The sequence below is a fragment of the Quercus lobata genome, chromosome 3, assembly GCF_001633185.2.
Source record: "Quercus lobata isolate SW786 chromosome 3, ValleyOak3.0 Primary Assembly, whole genome shotgun sequence".
NCBI classification, from domain to species: domain Eukaryota; kingdom Viridiplantae; phylum Streptophyta; class Magnoliopsida; order Fagales; family Fagaceae; genus Quercus; species Quercus lobata.
In genome coordinates, this window is record NC_044906.1 from 28,285,442 (window position 1) to 28,310,886 (window position 25,445).

The 25,445-nt window shown below is 33.7% G+C and overlaps 2 protein-coding genes across 6 annotated transcripts; one reads left to right on the plus strand and one right to left on the minus strand.

Annotated features, from left to right (window-relative positions):
- Positions 1-3,972: 3,972 nt before the first annotated feature.
- Positions 3,973-6,226, minus strand: LOC115979741 (long chain acyl-CoA synthetase 1-like). Of its 4 annotated transcripts, none has more exons than XR_004089179.1 (3): positions 5,805-6,226; positions 5,203-5,279; positions 3,973-4,340 (listed from the first exon to the last, which is right to left on the minus strand). XR_004089179.1 is itself a non-coding variant. In XM_031101804.1 (3 exons), the coding sequence occupies exons 1-3, from the start codon at positions 5,948-5,950 to the stop codon at positions 4,154-4,156; spliced, it is 336 nt and encodes a 111-aa protein (XP_030957664.1). In that variant the 5' UTR covers positions 5,951-6,226; the 3' UTR covers positions 3,973-4,153. The 4 variants fall into 4 exon arrangements, 2 of the variants coding, with proteins under 2 accessions (XP_030957664.1, XP_030957665.1); XR_004089178.1 differs by having other exon boundaries at positions 4,563-5,279; XM_031101804.1 differs by having other exon boundaries at positions 3,973-4,334; positions 5,212-5,220.
- A 2,776-nt stretch (positions 6,227-9,002) lies between these two features.
- LOC115982472 (ankyrin repeat-containing protein At5g02620-like) lies at positions 9,003-25,191 on the plus strand. 2 transcript variants are annotated; one of them, XM_031105081.1, is made up of 4 exons: positions 9,003-9,069; positions 15,697-16,307; positions 23,622-24,151; positions 24,597-25,191. In XM_031105081.1, exons 2-4 carry the CDS (start codon positions 15,731-15,733, stop codon positions 25,092-25,094), a joined length of 1,605 nt encoding a protein of 534 aa, XP_030960941.1. In that variant the 5' UTR covers positions 9,003-9,069; positions 15,697-15,730; the 3' UTR covers positions 25,095-25,191. The 2 variants fall into 2 exon arrangements, with proteins under 2 accessions (XP_030960941.1, XP_030960942.1); XM_031105082.1 differs by having other exon boundaries at positions 9,004-9,069; positions 15,692-16,307.
- The last annotated feature ends 254 nt before the right edge of the window (positions 25,192-25,445 follow it).

Consider the following 25,445-nt stretch of genomic DNA (forward strand, 5'->3'; position numbering starts at 1 on the left):
TAACACTATTTTCACATCGTTAACATTAGCATTTACATTGCCTTCTTTGGGTTTAAATATGTATGTTTTTTTACATTAAGGCTACACAATCAGTATTTATTCTCCCTACCCTTTCTCTCTACCTCATAAAACCATCAATGGAAAACAGAACTTTCAAAACCCAATTGCATGGCATAGATGATAGACCCAACCAGGTCCTTCCTGAACCAAGACGCATGTGGCACAACTCTTTCCTAGCGTTAGCGAACAACTCCAAGGCCCATGCCTCGATATGGGCCCGAATTGGGGTTGAGATTATCCAGGTTGGACAATGAGGTTCAAATGGAGCTGTTGATAAATCAATTAGTGCTGCTCATATCTCTCGCTCTCTATGCAATCTGCATTTGGTGTGAAACAAAAAGCACAACTGTTTGATGAAATGCATGAACCGAAGTTTCCTTCACTAAAACTAAGATGTCCGGGGTTGGGCTTGGGCAATGGGCATAGAGGTGGGAAACTCAAATTTTTAGTCCAAATTTGGTTTGGGTTTTCTCTACCAATCCAAATTGATTTAAATTTCATCATTTCTCACTGATTGAGACTCAAAGCTAATATGGTAGCCAAGTAAACATTAATGTCAATGCATTACATCTTTGATCTGTTAGAGATTATAATAGTTTGGGTGTTTTATTCAGAATTTCAGATGGGTTGTATTCTTTAGTGTTAAAAGCTAGAAAGCTACGGAGTATGTAAATGAAAATTTTGAACTCTTAATAACTTTGCTAGAATTTAGCAATAGCACCACCATTGTAACTCTATTTTTGGTGTGTGGGTTGTTAAATTTTGCAATATGTTTTTTTTTTTTTTTTTTTGGTTTGAAATTGAACTTTCATTCAAAAAGAAAAATATACAACCAGTACGTTTCATTGTCAAGTTATGTTACTCAATTGAATTTTCCCAAAGCCTAGTGCTTGACCTAGGACCGAGTTACTTTTCAAGGTAGATAAAACCCACTTTTTGTGACCCTCTGAGTTGGGCCAAATTGGTTGGATTGGCCAAGTTTAGTGACTAGTTCTATGTCCCCTAACCTTGATATCTTTAACGTAAAAAAGTTTGAGAATTGACAAACACTTCAAGAGTCTTTTGTTCCCCCCTCCCTTTGTAAGTTACTTCAATAGATCACTAAAGAATTTTTCTTTCCTTTTTGAAAATCTTTTGTACATAGTTCCTTTAGTAAATCCCTTACTTGAATTCGTTAATATAATATATTCGTAGATCATACTTTTTTTCATTTTCTTCTTTATATTATTTAGCACATAATTACTTTAGTATATATATTCTTTACTTGAATTTCTTAATACAATATGTTCTTGCTTGTACTTTGTACCGGTCTTGATCAGAAAACTAATAAGAATATTTCTTAAAATTTTATATTCTTTAGTACATAATTCATTTATCGTATCCCTGGTTTAAATTTCTTAATATAATATATGTTTTTAGATTTTACTTCTTTATTACTAAATTTTTGTTTAAATGTGGGTTTTATTTAATTCAATTAATAAAGTTTATTATTGTTAAATAAGAGATTTGACGTTTGAACCCTACTTATATCAAAAACTAATTAATGTCTTAATTTAATGATATGGAGCAATTATCATTGGATGAATGTCATAAGTTGAAATTCTATCATATATATTTATATAATAATAATAAAAAAGTTGTTTAAATGGTTTTCTTAGAGAATTCATTAATTAATGTCTTAATTTAACGATATGGAGCAATCATCATAGAACGAATGTCATAAGTTGAAATTCTATCGTATTTATATAATAATAAAAAGTTGTTTAAATGGTTTTCTTAGAGGATTCACAGAGCAAGCTTGTGGAACCAAATGATATATATTCAAGAGCTCTAGTTTTTTTTTTTTTTTTTTTTTTTGGCATATAACTTTTAAACGGACATCAACCAGAAAATTTTGTTAGACAAATGTAACAGGATGTTCATAGTGGGTCTAGCAATACTTTTTTATGGTGAAAAACAGAAGTGGGCCTTGCAAATACATCAATCTGCATGAATCATTTCTTGCGAACCCCATCAATTGGTTGCCCACTTTAATTGCCTACTATTTCTTCTTAAAAAAAATTGCCTGCTAGTTTGTATTTTTGTAATGCCTACATGCTCATGTACACATTTAACAATAAATAATATGTACTCAACCGTTTGAAATTGTTCGTGTCCCATTGGGTCGGACCACATCGGTTGGGTTGGTGGGGTTTAAAGGATTGGTGACTGGTCCTAAGGCCCTTAGCCTTGATGTGCAGTGTGCTTAACAAAAATAAGTTTGAAGCTTGACACACGCTTTGAAAGTCAGAAGAAGATTTTTTTTTTTTTTTTCTTTTTCTTTTTTTCTTTTTCATAAGAGAAGAATAGTTTATTTCCTTTTTTTAAGTAAAAAAGAATTTTTCTTTTCCTTTTTAAAATTATTTTAGTTCATGGCACCTTTATTGAATCTTATCCCTTACTGTTCTTTTCTTTTTCAAAATCCTGACTACATAGTTCCCTTTATTATGTCCCTTATTCCCATACTTTTTGTTTTCAGAAGAGTAAGATTACGCGTTGATGCTTTGCATCCATCATTTTAATCATTTACTATAAAATATTGTAAAGAGTAATACGAGGGACATAAAAAAAGTCCACAACTTTTACCACAATAACTTGTCATGCATTGGCATAGATTTCCCTACACTGGCGCCATGGATAACAGAGGACACGTAGAACTTCCACAAAATATATAAGGACAACAAAATCCGCATCACAGCTTTTTTCTTGGTGCATAGGCAGGAGCTACTAATATAATTCACGAACTATAAATTACAAGTATATTATAAGATTAAATATATAAAGTCAAGAAAGAACACAGCATAACTAAATGATTAAAGTAACGTATAAGAATATTCCAAGTCTAAGATTTGAAATATAATAAGCAAAGTATCAAGGATATGTACAGATTAATAAGGAGAAGCCAATATGTGTCTTAGACCTCAAGCATAAAAGCAAAAGTCACGAGTTCATAATAAATAAATAAAAATTGTAAACTTCGAATATTCCAAAGGAAATGTCTAGAGAAGGAAAAGTAGAAAGCTTGGTCTTTAAAGTTCTACTTACTTTGATAAGACAAAACCAATCAGTGAAGCAAAAAATCACCATGGTTAATCACTACAAAAAAAGGGGTCTAAAGCTGCGTTTGAAAAACGCAGCTTAAGACCCCAAAAACGCGGCTATAGGCTTTTAGCCGCGTTTCCTATGGCCGCGTTTATAAACGCGGCCTAAAGTCCGCAGCTCAAAGCCTATAGCTGCGTTTTTTGAAACCGCGGCTAAAACCATACCTATAGCCGCGTTTTTGGAAACGCAGCAGTAGACCCCAACCTATAGCCGCGTTTATTAGAAACGCGGCTCCAGGACAGCTTTGAGCTGCGGTTATCAACGCGGCTATAGGTTGCTTCAAGCAGCTGAGTAAGAGTCTATAGCTGCGTTTTAAGAAACGCGGCTATAGGTTTTTTTTTTTTTTTAAATATTTTTTCCCCTGCTTTCTCAACTTCCTGCTATACACACAACTCCCTGCTATAGACCCACTCTTACTTTCCTCTGCCAAACAGCTATCAAATCCCCTTCTACTTCCTAACACAACCCCATAACCCTTTCTTCAACAACTCTAAATCTTATTTCCACAAATCCTACTACTCTTTAATCCACCACAATTACAAGAAGACAAATTCCTCAATTTGTCCTATGTCACTGCATCATCAATCAAGCATGAGAACAATTAGTGTGTGTGTGTGTACACATCATTCCCCCCCCCCCCCCCCCCCTTCTCTCTCTTTATTTTCTCATGTATACCATACAGATGAAAGAAATAAAAAAATGAGGCCCAAACTTCAAACATACAGCATGAAACATGGTTTTAGTTGATAGGGGAGAAACATATCACATGGTTTTAGTTGATAGGGGAGAAACATACAGCATGAAACATAGATTTTGCACAACAAAAGTCCTTATCTATGTAGTTGGGACTCATGCAAAGGAAAAGAGTAACCAGAATTTCATATAGCTTAGGAAGATGTCATGGAGATTAATTAAACAACAAGAGAAGAGATATGTAGAAAAAACCTATCAGCTATTCAAGAACCATTTTTACCTTGTCTTCAAATTGTGCCATAAATAGATCCATCCGTCTTATAAAAGAGGCAATGTTCTCATGTGTTAACACAACACCTTTAGGATCTCCACTCGTGCCACTTGTGTACATAATTGTGCAAATGTGGAAAGACTGAGGTGGACAAATCTGACGGGGTTTCTTTTCCCTGATGAACAATAAAATCTTAAGATCAACCAAAACAGAAGAAAGCATGCAAATTGACAGTAATATGTTGTCAGTGAGAATGAGACATTTTAAAGTTAGTTAACCTAAGCTTTGGTGAGAAGTAACCCATATATCTTACAAATTTTTGGGGGGAAAATGAATCCACTTTTTATGCAAAATGGATATATGGGACATGACAACACATAGCATGAATTCCACTTACATTTGCATATAAGATGGGCCCAAACACACAATGCTCACATTGCTGTCAGAGAGATCCATAGCATAGATTTATTTAACATCTTCAACTAGAGATATACTAAGACAAATTCCAGGAAGATAGAAAATAGCGTCAAAACATATAGAGCAGAGCACAATGAATCGCAAATACTAGTTCTAATCTAGTAGAAGATGTACAAGTACTCTTTTCTCTTTAAGGAAAAGTTACTACTGAAGAGAAAGAAAACACATGTTCTATGTTTATTTACATTGAACGCAGATTAGTTTATTGAACAAAATATTCAATCAAGACAATGGGAAACTGACCATATGAAAGAACTCATTCCATGAATATGGTTTTATCCTAATTTCAGTTGCCTTATTCTTCTCTTCCTCTGTTAAGGAAGTGAAGCACACCATAACTGCAACCACAACCAAACTCAGTAGAAAGCCTTAACATGGAGCAGACTGCAGTTATTTAATCATTCTTACTTTTCAGTTGTTGAGCAGATTTACAATCAGGATTTAGTAGATGCAAACACAAGAACATTTGTCCAATCAAAACATCCATTGCTTTTGAAATGTGAGCTTATGTGATTAAGCATATCATTTTATCACAAAGCAAATTTTTTTAAAGTTCTTACTTCTTTCACTTTTTTATCCTGGACAAAAACAAAATCAACCTCTGCATGATCGAGAATAAAATTGATAGCACCTGGCCCTGCATCCAACACAACCCTTAAGTATTTAATTAAATTTCCAAAAATTATATGTAGAAAAAAAGCCTCAAATCGATGAAATGTTTCAAAAATGAAACTTGAGAATAGAAATTAGCTACTGAAAAATACAAGACTGAATCAGGAATTAGAAAATCCATGACAAAGTGTACTAGCAAGCAATGTACAACCAGGCAGGAAAGCCAATGATTCTAGAGGGTCAACATATGAGAGTCAATCAAATTGGCTCAATTTTAATAAAATCTTAATATGATGCTTTCATTTGGACCAGAAACTGAAACAAAAATAAAATAAGACACATTTCAAAATTAACCCTGGCCGTCAAACGTGGTTTAGGAGGAAAAAAAAAGAGAAGCAATATAGCAGAAGTTGTTTTCACCTTTATGGCCTGGCTCACATAATTTAACATATTTACTAAGAAATATAGCAGAAGTTGAATCATGTGTGATATGCAACACATCCTTGGCTTTTGTTATGACTGAAAACAAATCATTTATGAACAGAAATACCTGAAAACATCCCAAGCTGTACTAATATTGGGATCAGGTGGAGGAAACTCATTCTTGGAGAGTAAATTACAATACACGGGACCAACTGCTGGCTTCTCATCTAGGCCTTCCCTTCCCTCTTCAACCTTAGCTGAAAAAATCTTCATTTTTTTCCAAATTGTGAAACCTGGACAAGAGAAGCATTAGCACATAGACTTATAGATTCAAAAGTCTAGAAAATTTATGGCACCACTAAATCATTTAGGCAACGGTCAATAAATAGCATACGGAAATGGTTAGAAACATGATTTTCTATTGGTCCAGATATGGGGAAATGGAATTGAATTTAAAAAGAAGAAAAGAAAGGCATGGTTGTTAATGAGTTAGTTGTAACAGATGGAAAGTAATGGTGTTTGATGCATCTGTACTTTGCATTTATGACAATATATTATACTAAACCAAACACTACAAAATTTCACAATATACATATGCTTGTCTTTCCATTTGGACAAACAAACAAACAACTCAAGCAAAACACAAGAAATGAATGAAAGTGTTAACTTGGCCGTGTTATGGCTTTTCCTACAACCTAAAATTCTACAAGTTCCTCCACAAATTCATTGAGAACTTGACATGTCTGTATATGACCATGACCATGACCATATTATATCATTGATTACTATATTTTCAATTTGTTTCCTTTTGAATCAAATTTAAAATGCCCACCAATCAACCGTGCATTGCAACTAAAACCAATTATTTCCTTCTGTCAAATTTATTTCCCCAACAACCATCCTAATCCTTCTAAAAAAAAAACAACCAACCATTATAATTTTAAAACCAATTTAATTATTAGGCCAATTTAATAGAGGCGCTACATTCATATTTAATGGCCAATACCAACACCTAAAGGGATGTATGTTATTTATTTTTATTTTTTGATTTCCTTAAATTATTGTTTCATCAACATCCTGCTGTCAAAAGGTGAGGTCCACCTCAAGAGAGAAGTGCTATTGAAGAGTTGAAGAAGTACTACAATTACCTAATATCAATTAATGTGATGCAGAACGATGCATTTTCAAGAGTGTGTGGAGAAGAAAAGGACAACAAGTACAGGTATGTGAGAGTAGTAATAGTTCCCAACTCCTTTGGTAAGGGATTCACAAGAACAGAGCTGCATATCACTTGCTGGTTAATTTAAGATTAAAGCAAATAAATAAAAAATTTATAAATATAATTTTACAAAGCTCACATAAAAGTTAATTGTGTTGAAGCCCATTCCAGTGTTATTGTTCAATTGAGATAGTTAAACGCAAAATATTGACCACAATGTCATGTTTGGAGCAACATTTTGAAAGTGAGGATGCGAGATTGTAGTTGGTGGCTCTATAAATGGTCAAAACAAAGCTATCTAAATAGCTTCAACTGTATTTCTTTTAAGGTCTTTACCAAGTGTATATCTTTCAAGTGTATTTTTTCAGTGTACAGCCTCAGTGAAAAAAATTCAACAAATAGCTACAAGAACTGTTTACACACACATAGGGTCTTGAAGGATATGAACCAAAAGCTTATAACAATTCACATGCTCTATTTATGTATATCAGTTCTTAGAAGCATTTCATCAAACACATAATTTGCATTACAAAACCACAAACGAAAATAGAAATAGAAAATAAAGACAAACTCAAAACAAATCATTGAAAATACTATGAAACAAAACCCACAAATGAATCCCAAAAAAAAACCCACACACAAATCAGAGGAAACCCAAACAAACCCACAAAAAAAAGACAAAATGAAACCCACAGAAAACCCCAAAGCCTTTATGATTCAGATTTAGTAGAAATAGAGAAATAGAGAGGATAAAGAGGAAGAAAAGAGTTGAGAGAGACAAACCTTGCTGCCTTAAAGAGAGAAAGAAGCACTAGTATTGACTACTGATCAGAACAGAGGAAGAGAGTGCGTGACAGTTAATTTCTGAGAACAACAACAACAACAACAAAGCCTTAGCTACTTCTACTAAAATAAGATTAACAACAACAATAACAAAAAATTAAATATGTATATAAACAGACCCAAAAACTCAAAAGGAGGAAACCTTACCTTCTCGACGATCCCTTCAAGATTTGGGAGGAAAGGATATCGGTCAGAGCAAGACGGCGTCGATCGAGCTGCGTGGCACAGAGCACGGCGGCGAGATTAGGGATCGAGAGCTAGAGAGTGAGCTGAGAGGTTTTTTCAGAAAATATAGGGTTTTTTTTCGTTGTTGTGTTGAACTGAGGGTTTTTTTTTTTTTTTTTTTTTTAATTTATAACAAACCCAGAGCTGCGTTTTATAAAACGCAGCTCTGTATGCGTTTAAGCTGCGTTTAATGAAACGCAGCTTCACTACACGTTTAAGCCGCGTTTAATAAACGCCGCTTGGGGATATATTGAAAAAAAAAATAAAAAAAATTCCGCGAACAGGTATGTAGCCGCGTTTTTAAAAACGCGGCTTCAGCCCTAGCCCCAAAAACGCGGCTTCAACAGAATAAAACGCGGCTTCAGGGCTGGCCTATAGCCGTGTTTAGTAAACGCGGCTATAGCTCATGGTGGAGCCGCGTTTTTCATAAATGCGGCTCAAAGTCTGGTTTTTTAGCCGCGTTTTTGTAAAACGCGGCTAAAAAACGCAGCTTAAAGTCGCGTTTTTTGTAGTGAATTATCAAAATTCACGGAGTCTCAACTCAAAGAAATTAAACATAGTGGAGTTAGTACGAATTTCTTTGATCTCACAATTACAATATCCTATAAAACAAATTAAAATTAAAGTCTATTATCGATAATAATTCTATTAATTTAATTGCTTTCATATTGTTGATTTGAAATTTTTCATTATGGATATTAATAAATCCTTTGTGGATTTAAGAACCCACATTTAGTTAAAACGATATCTACTCAATAACAATAATAATTAGCTAGTTCGTGAGAATCACTTTGGGACTACGTCACAGAAATATTACAAGAGTACAAGACCCAAACAAACAATAGTGGGAATCACTTTTTATTAGCTAAATTCTTTTCTTTATCATTTCTCCCTTATAATATATATCCTTAACTTGGATTCTTTGTTTTATTATATTCATTGCTTGTACTTCCCAGATACTTAACTATGGCAACGACCTGCCGGGTACCGGGTACGTCCATAATTTTGAACTGTGTGTCTTAGAGAATAGAGAGTACAGCAATCATAAGGAAAGTTGTGACGGCGAGCTAGGTAGCGATTGATTATATCACCCACCACTCTGCAGGTACAAGCTCTCATTTTCTATTTTCTGTTTTTAATATTTAGTATTGTTTAATAGAAGTTTCTAACAGCATCAGCCACCTAGTTTTGTCAGAAAACTGTGATATGATTTTCATAGTAGAAGTAGCAAGTTAGAAGGGTTATAGTTTATGTTTGGCAGGTTATGTTTGTGTGGGGGTCAAGATAAGGGTAGTAGATTACAATATCAGCCAATCCAAATCCCTCAATTAACCTCTTTACCGTAACATGACCTTTTTACTTAATAGGTTGATATGATATGACTCATGTAACCTGCTTGATAAATAAATGCCGTATTAGGTTGATATAAATAACTCATTTTTTATTTTTTATAAATATATTGTATTGTGTTGGCATAAACATGACAAATTACCTACTTCAAAAATATGATGAAAAATGATAAACATATCTTATATTTTGAAAACACAAATTATAATAACTATAACCAAATAAATTATACACAAATTCTAATTTACAATAACATCAATTAAAGTACAAATATTTTATTTCAATCTAATAAAATTATTTATTTCAATCTAATAAAATTCAATCAAATTTTAGAATATAAAATCTAAAAAAAAATTAAAATAAGCTGAGAAGGGTTTTCATTTTTTTTTTTTTTTTTTTGGGGAGTGAAAATGGTAGGTACCATAGAGTAACAATGAAAATTTTATCAATATAACCAAATTGACCATTTATCAATCTATCATAGTGAGTTGACCCATATTGACACAAACCCATTTATCCTAAAAATTAACCTCCATAAAATTGTGTTGGGTTAATATTGTGTTTGTGGCAAGGAAGTTAATTTCGTACCGTACTGGCCAGTACCGCCGGAATTTGCTGTACCGGTGATTAGGCCGGTTCAGAAATGCTCTTGTTTTGTTTTGGTTTAAATACCGGCTGTACCAGAGCCGTTTCGGACATACTGGGATAAATACCGGGTTTCGGCCGAAAAATAGATATCGGGCGAAACAAAAAAAAACTCAGAAATCCACCTCCTCACTCTTACCTCGGTTTTTCCTCCTCTTCTTCGTATTTGTCTTTGCTACGCATTTCTTCTTCTTTTCCTTTGTTTTGCTAGCCTCTGTTTCTACAACCCCTTCATCTTCTTCAATTAACGTGTGTCTATCTCTTTTTAGTTTTGGTACACTCACTTGAAAGTAGAAAAGTAGTCAGTCAAGAAGCAAGTGACAAGACTTCAAAGCAAAATGTGTGAAGGTGAAAAAAAAAAAAAACTTATAATTATAGACTAATGGGCTACAACTGTAAGCAAGATGTGTGGACTAAAAAAAAGAATGAAAAAAAAAAATATCCTAATGAGTTAGGACTTCCAGTAGTTGACTGGGTGAGTCAGTAACTTATTATAATTTTTAAAATAAAATTTTAGAAAATTCTACTTATAACTTCATTATTGTAACATGCATTTTTGTGTTTTGGTGAAACTAAAATAACTATATAACTTCACTGCTTCTAATGCTCTAACTCCACCAAAAAATATAAAAAGTTGCCAAAGTGATATATTGAGTTATCAGAAATATAACATTGCATATTGTATAAAATAGTAAAAAATAGCGATAAATCCAAAACGATACACCGGTATTGACCGGTATCCGAAATATATCGTACTGCTGGCCAAACCGGTACAGCCACCAGTACGGTATTGACTTCCTTGGTTTGTGGGTCATTTGAAACCTTGCTGCCCAAGAAATGATGAGTCTCTTGCTATGATACCTATTACATATTTGATAGCAAGATGCCCATGTGTGAAAGGTTGCCCAATAGTGACCACTTTAATTATCTTTTCTTTTTTTTTGGGTTAGACTTTAATCATCTTATACACCATTGTCCACTATCTACAGGGCATAGTTCATTTCCAAATTGGTTTACAAAACTACATGAAAATTCAAATAATCATTCATATATATTTTAGCCAAATTACCTATTTAATGAATCATGCATCTTGTTAATTAATTAATTTCATAAATAATTTTATTTAATACATGTTAATGATTTTATGAATTTCCATATAATTAGGGGTTAAATGAAATTAAATTCTCCAAATTAATGGTCTTAGAGGAAATCTTTGTCCATATATTAATTTTAATTCAGTAATTAACTCGATTATTCTAATTTGCACTCTTATATTATCATCTTATGTGATAAATATGAGTTGGATAACTTTAAAATTAAAGTTTTCTAATTGAAATCTAAGATCTTGAGCTCTACCATGTATATAATCAACATTGAAGACACCAAAAAGCACCTAGAAACCCTTCTCCATTTACCCAAAAAAATATTTTCGAACATTCCTCCACCAACCAAACACAAACCCTAGCTCATTGAATCATCCTACCATTCATGCTCTCCTTCAATCCTTCAACAACAAGAAGCCAAGACAAAATTGTCTTTTATACTACTCTGCATAGTAAGAATGGTATATATAGAGGAGAAAAAGTTCTAAAAATAACATTTTGTTATTCCCTCGTATTGGAAATAAGGTTTGAAATTTGCCCAAATTAATTAACAAAATACAAAACAAATTTACTGATATAAGATGAGAGTGTAGAGAGATATAAACTTATCGATTTGAGTCGAGGCATGGAACTTAATCCGCTGTCCTAAAGAAGCAATTTTGCCCCCACTGGAATGACTCCATCAATGCAAATGGCTCAGGCGGTCGCTCTACAGGATACAACAGTAGCTTTGTTAGTGTGCACTCACAAATAGAACTTCAAACTTGTCATTGGATGCCCAATATAAAGATTGAAGAAAGATAGAGGAAAGTAAATATTAGATGAACTCTATTTTTTTCCTTCTACTTCTCACACGTTTGAAAGAGGAATGGCCTTTTGGTTATATAGAAGATCCAATGGAATATTTTCATCAAAAGAGTTGACAAAACCCAACACAAATTTAAGAATCTGTCATGATATAAGCACTCCATAATTATCCCTTTAATTTCCTTCAACATCTACTGGTATTATAGGGATATTTGCTAGGGATTTGAATTGGTTAAGGCAAGATAGGTGAAAGTAAGAAAGGAAAGTGATGATATTATGGAGGGGCTGATTTTGTTTGTGAATAAAGAGAGAAGGCCATGGGTATGGGGTAAAGCTGATGGTGGGGTTGGTGAGTTTAATTCTCACCAATCACATCTACTAATTTTAGTCAATAGCAATCCAGGTGGCACTAGAAATTACTCACCATTTAATAAAATTAGTTGCCTTTTAAATTTGAAAAACATACCCAACAATCCCCCACTTGTTTTGAAATTTTTGTTATTTTATAGAGTAAGAAATGGGTAGTCACAAGATGAATTAGTGCTGATGTCTTGTGGACTTGAATCAACACTTGGTGTTTATATTTTAGAGTTTACAAATTCTTGGTGATACAAGATCTTAAACCAGATTCATAAACTACTGAATATAAACACCTTTTTCTTGTGAATCCCTTGACAAGTTCTCAATTTGGCGCATTTCAGCCATGCACCCTACCTAGGTTTTCATGACTTCTCTAAAGAGTTTGCTCTCACTCTCATTGGAGGCAGCCCCACCTCCATACTCACATAGTTAAATTCATCAAGTGTGTACTATCACACACCACCCTTAAAGGCTATGAATTCATTAAAAGTTATAGAACTCAACCTCATTAGTTTGGTAGTGAGCACTATCTACACCATAGGGAGGGACAATGAGATCTCATTCTCACTGATAGTGCAATCTTGAATCTCTCCATAACGCCCATTGAAGCTTTTAAACAAAGGTTAGTTTGTCATCATGGGTGATTCACTCAATGGGCTTAGGTCCCATCCCCCTCGATGTATCATAGACTATTTGTCTAGTTATCCCTTTTAGTAAGAGGATTTGCAAATTATTTTCTAACCACACAAACTCCATGGCAATTACACCATTACTTATAAGTTGTCACACTATGTTGTGCCTTAGGCGCATATGCCTCTTCTTCCCATTATAAGGCTTGTAAATCAAAATACAATAATATGATGATATTAGTATTTCAGCAAGTAGATTTCTCAACTTTAATACATGCCTTTTCTAAGGTAACAAACTCAAATTCCATAGTTGATCAAGCATCACAGGTTTGTTTAGAAAACATACAAAGTATAGCTCCCTTCCTAGAGTGAATACATAGCTACTAGTGGAGTGGGTCTTATCATCATTTGATATGCAATTTGTATCACAACAGTCTTCTAATATTATTGGACACCCTGTAGATGTAAGACCCAAGTTCATGGTGCCTTTTCATATTTCTCAAGAGACGAGTTGGAGCATTCAAATGTTCATAGGCAAGATATCTACAAGGTTTTACCAACATCATATGCAATGTTAGGATGTGTACAATTTATTAAAAATATCACACCACCAATAATTTAGCATGCTCAGATTGTGCAACGAAAGATTCCCAATTTTATTATTATTTTTCCTTTTATTCAAAGTTACATTTGTCTGTATAAGGTTTTTTCATATCAAAGAATGAAAGGTCTTTAGTAATTTATATCAACTCTCAAAATAGCATGTCATCCACATATAGGCACATGAAAACATCACTATCACCAAAAAGTTTTTATTTTTTATTCATACATCTATCAAGTTTATTCACAACAATTCTATCAGACACCAAAGCTTTATTAAGCTTTTTATGCCATTGTTAAGAGCTTGTTGCAATCTAAATTTTTTTCCTAAGCTGTCGGACTATAAGCTGTGTCATTTCACCTCAAAACCAATTGGTGATGAGGAAGATACATTCAAATCTTTTATAGCATTCGACATCACGCCACGTGAGACTGTTTTTAGAGTCAAATTGTGGTCCCCCCAACATAAGCCACTATGGGTGACTTATAACAGTCCAAGACTCCTTTCAACCATATGAAAGTTTTTAACGTTTTTTTGCCTTTACACATATTTCACCTTTTAAGTACTCTTAATTAGTTAAGTTGGAGTTGAACTTATTTGTTTCATTCCACCATGCCATATACCCAAAGACTCAACAATATAATCAAAGAAGTACTACTTCGCCATATAATCAAAAGAAGTACTAGCTTTATTCCATGTTCTCATAATTAGAATCAAGTACAAATAAGCAAAAGAAGTACTAGACTTATTTCATGTTCTCACAATCAGCATCAAGTACAAATAAGCCCCCATGACAGAAATCTTGCCCAAATGACAAATGTGTGGCTCTACCACAACTTATTTCCAATTTTAATCTCAACTCTTATAACCCATCTAGAATTTAAGCACACTATATTTACTCACTTAAGCATAAGAAAGTCTACCGCTAAGCCTAATATTTCTGCTTTTTGTTTTTTTTTTTTTTTGTTTTTTTGTTTTTAGAAGAGGAGGGCGCTTGTGTGCAGTTTCTTTCTTTCTTCATCAAGTTTTTATGGGTTAAATATGCTTTTCCCTCAAGTTTGGTTACTCGATTGGATTTCCCCAAAACCCAATACTCGACTATTAACCTACTTTTTAAGGCAGATAAAACCCACTAGCGATCAAGCCACACATTTGAAATTGCCTATGACCCTTTGGGTCGGGTGAGATCGGTTGGATTGGTTAGGATTAAAGGGTCAGTGAGTAGTCTTGTGACCCCTAACCTTGATATCTTCAACATATATGATTTTAAGGCTTGAAAAGAACAATAACAAGCTTCTCAAAAAAAAAAAAAAAAGAATAGTAATTTTGTTAATTTCGACCGCATCCTAATAATTTTATATTAATATAAACTTTAAGTTATCAACTATATCAATTGAAAGTTTTTCCATTAAATATGGTAGTCAAATCATAATGGAATAAATTGTAATTTACCTCAAAATATTTCTTTTATATATGGATTAATTTGTTTCAAAGTAAATATATATAAGAAAAAAAATGCTTAATGATTACGGCTTCTATTCAGCCTCCAACAATAAAGTCCTAGCTTGGCTTCTTCTACCCCTATTTATCCGACGTCCATACTAATATGCCAAAAAGCTTTGCAGTCTCAATATGATATGGGCTTCGAGCAATTTAGGTTTGAGGAGTACCATGGAAAAAAAGTGATTTAATACAAACACCCGTGCATCTTAGATTTTTTTTTTTTAATTTTTTTTTTTTGGATACATGCATCTTAGATTCTTAGTTTCATATCCAATATGTTAGTCATTGACAAATGTCACAAATCAATGCGCATAATTAATAGAGGCAATACATGCATGTAGGTTAACAGGAAGGTTACTTAGCGCAAAAGGATACTAATTTCTCCATAATTTATACAAATCCTTTGTTCAGTTTTTTGTATTCTATTTTATATTTTCCCAATTACAACTTGTTATGAATTTAAATTTATTTATTTATTTTAAACTCAATTAAGTTATTTTAAAAGAAAAGTCAAATAATTATAATGCAAATTATGATTAATAGAAGATAGAGTGAAAAATGAAACAAAACATTTGCATTCGAAGATTAACTTCTATGAAAGTGGAGGCATTTTAAATTTTACTATTTTGTCTTTTTCCTAGTTGCACATATAAGTTGTGAACATGTCACATTAAACCCTAATATAAACCCTTAATATGATTTATAAGGTTCATTCTTTTTCTGATTGCCAAGCCAAGGTCACGATTGAGATTCAAGAAGAAATTCGTAGCAATGGATGATATTTTGTTCAATGCTGCAATTTCTGCGAATGACAGATTCTTTGATGAAAATAGAGATGAAATTTTAAACCTCGAGCAGGGGACAAAGGGGAGGAACAGTACTATTCTTCATGTGGCAGCAAAATTTGGAAATGTACAGATCATGAAAAGGGTCCTCGATCTGAAGCCATCACTTTTGTATAAAACAAATTGCGAAGGCAACACTGCACTACATATTGCAGCAAGCTTAGGGCATTCGGACATGACAAAGCTGCTAATAATGTTTGCAAACAGTCAAGAAGTTGAAATGAGAATGGAGCTACTGAGGAAGCAAAATCATGAGAAGAGTACAGCACTGCATGAGGCTATAAAATATAATCATTACGCCATTGTGGAGTTGCTAATTCGGGAAGATCTAGGGTTGACTTTGTTTACAAATATTTATGGGGAATCCCCTCTCTTCCTAGCAGTGGATCGACGTTTCTGCCAAATTGCTCTTCACATCATAAAAACCGTTGCAGATTGCGGATATGGGGGAAGGAAAGGGAAGAATGTCTTGCATTCTGCAGTCACTAATCTCGCAAAAAGTGGTAATTATCTTCAACTATATCTCCAGATGTTTTCTATTGCTCTTTTTTTTTTTTTTTTTGGATGAGTTTTACTTAATTTAGCCAAAGAAGTTTGTGCTGATTGTACTTGTACAACAGACAACATAAATGCCGAATTTTGTGTGCTCAGCAATCCAGTGTTAGGTTCTAAAGATTTCGAATTAAATGTGTTTAGAATTCTATTTTGTATATGTTGGCAAGCCGAGAACAAAACATGTCTAGTTTATGTATTAGGCATTGCTCAAAGGTGCATGTTTTGAGCTTTAAGTTTAAGTTGATTGTAGAAAAGAAGAGTAGAATTTGCTAAGCTCGATCCATCAAAAATTAGATTTGAATGATCAAAAATCGCAGAAATCATATTCTGTAGAATTTTTAAATAAGGCCCAAGCTCGCGAAAATGTTTAAGATTTCAATCTAACTTGTCCACATATAAAAGGGAAACCCTAGCTATGTTTTGGAGATCTTTGAAAGACTTATATGTTACTCTTTGTGAAATCTGAGAAGTATTGTACTTTCTAACTACACAAGCATTTACTAGAGCAAGATCAACAATCAAGCATTGGTAAAACCTAGTTGCTGATACAAAGATCAACAAGTGAATGTGATTTGAAACCTTCGAGTGAGATCTCAAAGTCACAAGTGTGAGTGCTTGAATTGCAGTAAGTCCAAAAGGAGAGTGAGTCCGTGAATTTGAAACTTGCACATGATTGTGTCAGTAAGTTACTACTTGAGGTAACAATAGATTTAGGGTTAAATCTGATTGTAAAAATTTCGATTCTCTTACAGTGGATTTGTTTTACCTTGAGGATTGCTAGGTCAAATCCTCTTCATGTTTTTACTTTGAAACGGTTTGTTTCATTGGTTTTCCTAGATCATCATATCGTAGTGTTATTTACTTTTCCACTGCTGTGCTTGATATGATTTATTATTGTTTAACCTAGATATAAATAATTAAACCTAAGTTATCACTTGGACAATATATTAGGTTAAACAATATGGTTTAAGGGGTCTAAATAAACAAACACTATGTTATCAATGTACAAATTTGCATAGCATGAATTTTTTTTTTTTAGAGAATCAACATGAAATCTTCTATTGAATAAGATGTATGCTTGTTGTTGAAGTATCTTTGAGAGGTTGTTTTCTCTATTATGATTTGTACGTATAATGTGATCTTTCAAGTTTGGCATTTCTGAAACTCTTTTTAAATTGTGGGAAATAACCCCAATCAGAGATCTTGATACTAATTAGCTTTTCATTATTAATTTATTTTAAAGTTTATGGTCCCCGTTGGATAAACTAAATTCTTCTTTCTATTTATTTATTTTAGTGCTCCATGTCGAAAAAACTATTACGTAATAATTATTAGAGAGTATTACTTAGCTACTCTGCATTGGATAGGAGGTCTATAGTAGAGGACTGAAGAATATAAAGTGTAAAGTATTTGATAATTTAGGAACGAAAAAAGATTTGTTGATTGTTTAAGGATGAAAGCCAAATTCCATACGAACTTTCAAGACTGGCTATAGGCCAATGTCTCTTATCTTATTTTGGGGGATGGTTTTGGGTAGTGACTAAGATGGGTTGTTGTGTATAGGTAGCCCTGAGCAGGGTTTGGGTTAGGTGTACCCAAAGGTCCCAAATCACCCGAAAAATTTATTCATGGATACCCAATTCAAAACTCTATTATCGCCTAACCCGATTTCCACCCGAATTTCTTATTCACAGATACCCATACCCAACCCAACCTGAATTTTGTTTCGTTTTTTGCTTTTTTTTTTTTTTTTTACTCTTTAATTATAAAAGTCTTCAACACCACCCCTTTTTAAAAAAAACCTTTTATATGCTTTTTTTTTTTTTTTTTTTTTTTCATCTTGGTAATTAAAGTGTCAAATACAAGTTTTTTTTTTTTTTTTTTTTTTTTTTTTTTTTTTTTAATTTCTAAGCTATAATCAGCAATTCTAATTAAAGTGTCAAACAAAATAATTAAACGTTCTAAATATGTACAAATGATCAAATAAGCTAAGGATTTTTTTTTTTAAAGTACACGATTGACATAATCTTGCAAACTATAGGAAGGTTAACATGCAAAAACAAAATCAATTATTAACTAATAGGAAGATTGATGTAATATATTCTTATTTAACAAATAATTCTTAGGTACTTTTTTTTTTTTTTTTTTTATACAAGATAAAATTCTACTCTAACCTAATCTAAGTATATATGTGTGTAAAACTCCCTTCTAGAAACTTTAACCCTGGCCCTTACCTCCCAGACCCCACAAGCACTTATACTTGTGGAGTGACTGAGAATTGTACTCCCTCTTCTCACATTCATGGTGAGATTCAATCATTAAATTCATGGTGAGGTCCACTATAAATGTGAGATGAGAGAGTACCATTTCTTTTTCTTCATACTCTAGGTATACCTAAGAATTTTCCTTATTAACATATTTCCTTATATATAAATTCTTAAGAAAATTTTGAGAGAAAATTACCTCAATCAAGTATTTTATAGGAATCCACCCTCTTTTAAAAGTTACCATAGCTTTTGAGTAGAGTTGTAGAATTATTGATTTTCGGACTTGGGAGGCACATTAAGAGGCCACACTTTCTTCAACGTAGCTCCATCCACCCTTTCTAGAGAATGTTCCCCACTTGGCTGTTGTTTCAGTCGGAGGGCTATCTGCTATGCTGTCTTTATTGGAAATAAAAAAAATTTCCTACCACATGAGAGAATCTCTTGAAGCCATGTTATTCAAGGGTATGGCCAAGATTTCTTGCCAAGTTGGAGGGCCGAAAAGATCATAAAATTTTCCTTGATCCCATTGCATTGTGTCGACATTGTTAGTTTTTAGACCCCTTAAAACAATTGATTTAACCTAGTTAATTAGCCAAGTTGTTATTTAGTCCAAATTCCAAGTCTTGGTTATCACAATCAAACAATCATATCATGCATAGTAGCGGAAAATAAATAAGACAATGATATGATCACCCAGGAAAACCAAACCGGTAAAAAACCTAGGGAGGATTTAACCTAACTATCCTCAAGGTAAAAAGCAAATCCGCTAGAAAGAATCGAAGTTCATACAATAAGACTTACAAGCCCCCACGCTCGACTTCTTATTGCTACCAACCAATAGAACTTACTGACACGACCACGTGCAAGCTCTGAATCCACGGACTCCTTCTTTCTTTGGCCTTTGCAAAACACAAACACCCCCGTTTGTGATTTTGAGATCCCACTCAAAGGTTTAGCAACACAAACTCTCTTGTTTGTGACTCTAAGACCACCCTTGAAGGTTTAGATCATCAACACCTTTGATGACAAGAGAAGGCAGCAATTTCTACAATACCGGATCTTGAGATTCTTCAAGGAATAGCACCAGTAGAAGACATAAGAGAGATTTTTAGGAACAAAACCCTAAATACAAAAGAGGCACACTCTTTTCTCTCTGAAAAGCCCCATAAAAACGTGCTTAGGGTTTCCTTTATATACTGGGAGAAGTAGATTAGAAACCCTAATCCTAAATGGGCTTGAACTACTGTTTGGGTTTTAATTAAAATTCTGCAGATACGACTTTCGATCGATCGAGCCTGTTCTTCGATCGATCGAACCAGACAGAATATGAAGTCTTCTTCCTGCAGCTTGTATGTTCTTGAATCACATTGAGCATTGTCCAATAAAACCAATAGACTCTAAGATCTATATCTAGACAAGTTTGTGTTCACGATTTGCCAATTGTTCTAAACATTTAGAACCTAACAGACATCAAGGAGATCTCTAACCCGTATGAAAGGTGGGACTACACCAGTAACAACCTCAGGGGTGGTAGCCATTTGTGTTTCCCCTTGCTCAATATATCTTCCGTCTCCAACCCTCCACATTGAGCCCTCATGGATAACCTCCCTAGTAGACAACAAGCTTCGCCACACATGGGAGGAGTTATTACCCAAAGCTGCCTCCATGAAAGAACAATCTATATAATAAATTGTTTTGTATTTTTTTTCAAAATAACACTAAATTTCAAATAATTTCTTTAGTTAGCACATTTTCAAAACTATTTAGCAAATTAATATTTTGAGTGCAAGGGACTTGATTTTGTTGTGCTAAATCGAGTATGGTGAACTTGAGTTCCATGGAACTCGAGTTTTTAAGACTTGACTCCCCTAAAGCACTAGCGAGAGAAACAATGAAACATCATCAAACCAAAGACCCAGTCAAGAAAAACAATGAAACATCATCATACCCAAAGACCCATAGAAGAAAATGAAGGAATTAGAGGAAAACCTTCGGCTGGAGCTTCGTCACCGCTACTGCCACCTCCTGGAACCTTCGTCGTCACTGCTTGGGTTCAGTCTGAGCTGAATGGTTTGGGGTAAGGAGATCTGGGTTCGCGGGGTTTACCTTCTTTGTGGTTTCTATTTGGTTTTGATCTCTTCAGTTTGTTCCTTCTTCATTCACCTAGATGTTCTCTGTCACCGCCTCCTGGAACCTTCGCCATCACTGCTTGGGTTCAATCTGAGCTGAATAGTTTGGGTTAGGGAGATCTAGGTTTGTTGGGTTTTCCTTCTTTGTGGTTCTTGTTTGCGTTTGATCTCTTCGGTTTGTTCCTTCTTCGTGGTTTGTTGTTTCTTAGTGTTTCTTGTTTGGTTTTCTTCTTCGTGTTTCTTCTAGTTTGTGTTTCTTCTTTGTTCAGTCTGGGTTTCTTCCTTCTACACGAGTTTGTAAAGCTCAAGTTCTGCGCATAGAACTCGAGTTTATTATACTCGATTTAGCACATCAAAATCAAGCCCCTTGTGCTCGAGATGTTAGTTTGCTAAATAATTTTGAAAATGTGCTAACTAAATTGTTTGAATTTTAGTGTTATTTAGGGAAAAAAAAAAAAAAAAAAATCCCCTTGTTTTATACACCCTGTAAAATAAGTAGTTTGTATTATGGATCAATCTCTAGTTCGTTCCTCCTTTATTTTTTGGGTATAGAGTTTGCTCCAATTTACCCAACGAATCTTCTTTTCATAAGTCTGGCTCCACCAATACATAGCAAGCATGGAGTTATGTTGTCACAAAAGTTCTTAGGGATTTTGAAGATACCCATAGTATAGGTAAGAATTGCATGTGCAGTATTTGTAATCAAGATATTTCATCCCACCTTGGATATAAAGTTATAAACTTCTCCTTCTAGCCCGATACTCTCTTGACTATTTTTTCCTATAGACCTTTGAAAGTATTTACTTTAGATCTACCCATAAACATTAGTAAACTAAGCTACTTCTCACAATCAATCTTGACTTAAGTCCCTAGCATATTTTGGATAGTCCCCCCTAATATATACCCATGCGTTTAACTGAAGAATAAATATGTTTTTTCTTTATTAATTGCTTGGCCTGAAGCAAGCCTCATAGACCCCTAAAATGTTAAGTTTTGGCACTCCTCAATAGTTGGCTAGCAAAACAATAGACTATCATCTGCAAATAAAAAATGGAAAATACGAACTCCATCCCTACTAGATGAAATACCTTTGTAATTTTTTGAGTTCCTTTGCCTTCCCTAACATTGCAGAAAGGCCTTCTGCTCAAATAAGGAATAAATAAGGTGATAGTGGAGCACTTTGTTTTATCCCTCAGGACGGACTAATTAAACCTCTCGTCTCACCGTTAATCATCACTAAATAAGAGGTAGGCCAAACAGTTTCCATGGCCAAGTTTACCCATCTCTCTTCTCCAGAACCATTCAAAATTCAACTTAAATTGAATTATTGATGGAGCACAAATTGCAGCTAACTTCTCCTCCTATACTTTTGCTTGCTCACGTATCATAATGACAACAATACTTTCCATCCAAGTGAAGATTAGACTCATGATAAGAGGGATTTGATTTTACAAATAAGGGCATGTTTGGTAGACTATAATAGTCACTGTAATGTAATAGTTATTCCTATGATTTAGCTATTCAATAGTTTGGTTATGTTTTTCTTACAGGGAATGATCATTTCTTATGAATAGCTATTCTTTTAAATGAGGAATAACTATTCCTTTCTAAAAGGGTTGTAATAGCTATTCCTTAGTAGATGTAATAATTTCTAACATTAATATATTTCCAAATAAATAAACTTTCCATATCCACCTAACAATTATGGAAATAAAAAATCATAAAAAAATAACTCATCTCTCTAAAATTTAAAATATATTATTTTCTAGGAAATATAATTGTATGAATGAGATATTTCCTAAAATAGATCATAAATTTTATTTTAATGTTACAACTCACAATCGAACTAATGAATAGGTTTAGTTATTCAATTACAACATATTTTATTCCCGGTAATAAAGATTACCATTCCTATTGTAATCCACATTCAGTGTACCAAACATACCCTAAAGAATAACTCTTATAACAAAAGAAAAAATTGGGTATGGAGGAAAACCCGCCCCGCTCCCCTGATAACTCATGAAAAATTACTTTACAAAAAAATAAAAAATTGTTCCTTATTAAGGGTTGGGTTTGGGAAGTACCCGAACCCAACTTTTCAAAATCTGGTATAGAGGAAAACTCGCCCCACTCCCCTGATATCCGAACGGAGTGGATAAAACTCATCCTATTCGAATAGGGTTGAGTTGGGTTCTCGCATACTTGCTTAGTTTGGCCATCTCTAGTTGTGTTCTCTCCTCCATCACAATAAGGTCCATAAATTTGTGGGCCAATTAGAAATCCAACCCAAGTTAAACGTCAATTGGTTCAGCAACAACAACAACAACAACAACAACAACAACAACAACAACAAAACCTTACGTGAGCATCGAATTATCATTGGTAATCAATTTCCCATAATAAATCAATGTTTTAGTTTTTGTAAACCAATTAATACTTCACACAGTATATTGTCAACATTAGCTACTTAATTACCTATGGAGTTAGAAACTAAAAAAATCTCTCTTAGCTCCAAAATCAAACTTTGAAAGTAGATCTCAAATTTCCTATACAATGCATTGTCTTACTCAATGTAAATTAAAACATTTTTTTATATAAAAATTCTCTCTTTTTGGTTAAATTTTATGCCTATAGAATGGAATTTGATTTTCTACATGAACTCAGTCTTTGAATAGCTAATATTTAATTATTAATTTATGTATTGAATATGTCTTTACTTGGGTAGATTAAGATTTTCGGATAATTTTATTTATAAGTGAAGTTGTTGTATAATTTTGATAAAATAATAGATTATATTACTTTGATAAATGCAATGTGCACCACACTTTCGGATAACTCAAAGCAACATGATTCTCTCTCCTTGTAGATTTTGTGCACAAGATGTTGGAAAAATTTCCACATGCAATTCTGGAAACGGATGACTCTGGCAGAATTCCTCTTCATTATGCTGCACATATTGGCAATGTAGACGTTGTCGAACTATTTTTGCAAAAGAATGACTCCGTTGCATACAAAACTGACAAAGAAGGCATGTCTGCTCTTCACAGTTCGGCTAAGAAAGGAAATGGAGGCGTAATGAGAGCAATCATTAAAAGATGTCCATATGCTTGTGAATTGTTGGACAAGAAAAGTAGGACGGCTCTTCATCTTGCCGTGGAAAGCGGAAGCATAATTGCGGTGAATATATTACTCAAGGAATTAGCTTTTGGGGATCTCATAAATGAGAAAGATAAAGATGGAAACACGGCTTTTCATCTAGCTACAATCAATAGGCATTATACAATATTAGCGATGCTTGCACATGACAGGAGAGTGGACAAGTTGGCTATGAACGAGGAAGGGATGATGACTGCTGACATTGTTCAATTAGATAACCAGCTTTTGCGGTTAGAAAAGGTAATACCTCCAAAAATTATGCATAGTGAATATATATAGATTAGGATTTTACTAATGTGTGCCGGCACACATTAATTTCCATTTTTGAAAAAAAATTTCTTGAGAATTGAAAAAGTAACGACAGCTTTTTCAAGTTCTGAGAAAATGTTTTCAAAAATAGAAAACTTAATGTGTGCCCTTAGGTCACACATTAACCGGACCCTATAGATTAAAGTATATATATTGTGGGTAAAGTTTTTGCCCAGTACTCCGTACTCTAGTCGGTGTATCAAGCTGTGATTATTTGCAGTGTCCCTACGGCATTTGTGCACATGCAACTCCAAACTCTTTATAAGTTATACCAATTAAAAACTTCTTATGTAGAAGGCCACTCTAGCTTCTGAAATCAAGAATTTCACGTTTTGTAGTGATTAGTTAGTGACATTTTCGTCTAAATCGCTTGCAGGTACTAATTATGAGAATCTGCAATTTGAAACAAGTGGATGGCGTCCAGACTTCGAAAGAAGAGCGGATTATCAAGATCGAAGGCGCATCAGATGACCAGAACATTTCCAAAGGAAAGGAGGCAGAAGGCGCATCAGATGACCAGGATATTTCGAAATTCAGTTTAACGTCAATAACGATCATTACAACTGTCACATTTGCAGCAGCTTTGCAAGTGCCAGGCGGATACAACGGCCAAACGGGCACGGCAATTTTACAAAAGAACATATTCTTTAAAATTTTTCTGGCGTTTGATTCAATCTCCTTTATTGCCTCAGCTGCAGTAATGATGATCCACTTTATGAATTCAATGTCGAAGACATCTCCTAACAAGAAGCCCAAAAAAATGAGCGGACCAATTAACCGCTCTCTAGGGCCTTTAACTTATTGTTGCATTTACTTTATGTTCTTTGCCTATGTGATGAGCATGGCAGCAATCATGACCGGACTCGAAGTTTAAGGGCCGTCAACTGCCCTCCCCTAAAAAGTTGAATGTCAAAGTTGATTTATTCATACATTATGAAAATTTGTATACAAACAATAGAATTTGGAAATAAATTAGTCTGTATCTAATAGTTAAATTATTTCTTTCATTTATTTGTGAATTTTAACTTTAGAAAAAGAAAAAATCAGAAAACCGTTTATTCATGTAATAAAAACCCTTAATATAGAATATAATGATTATGTTATATATTTATGAGTTTTTAAAATATTAAATATCTCTTAGGATATGTAGGTATGTTTGGTGCAAATTTATTTAGCATATTCAAAATTTAGTTTATACAGAAATAGCCAGTCCAGTGGGAATTCC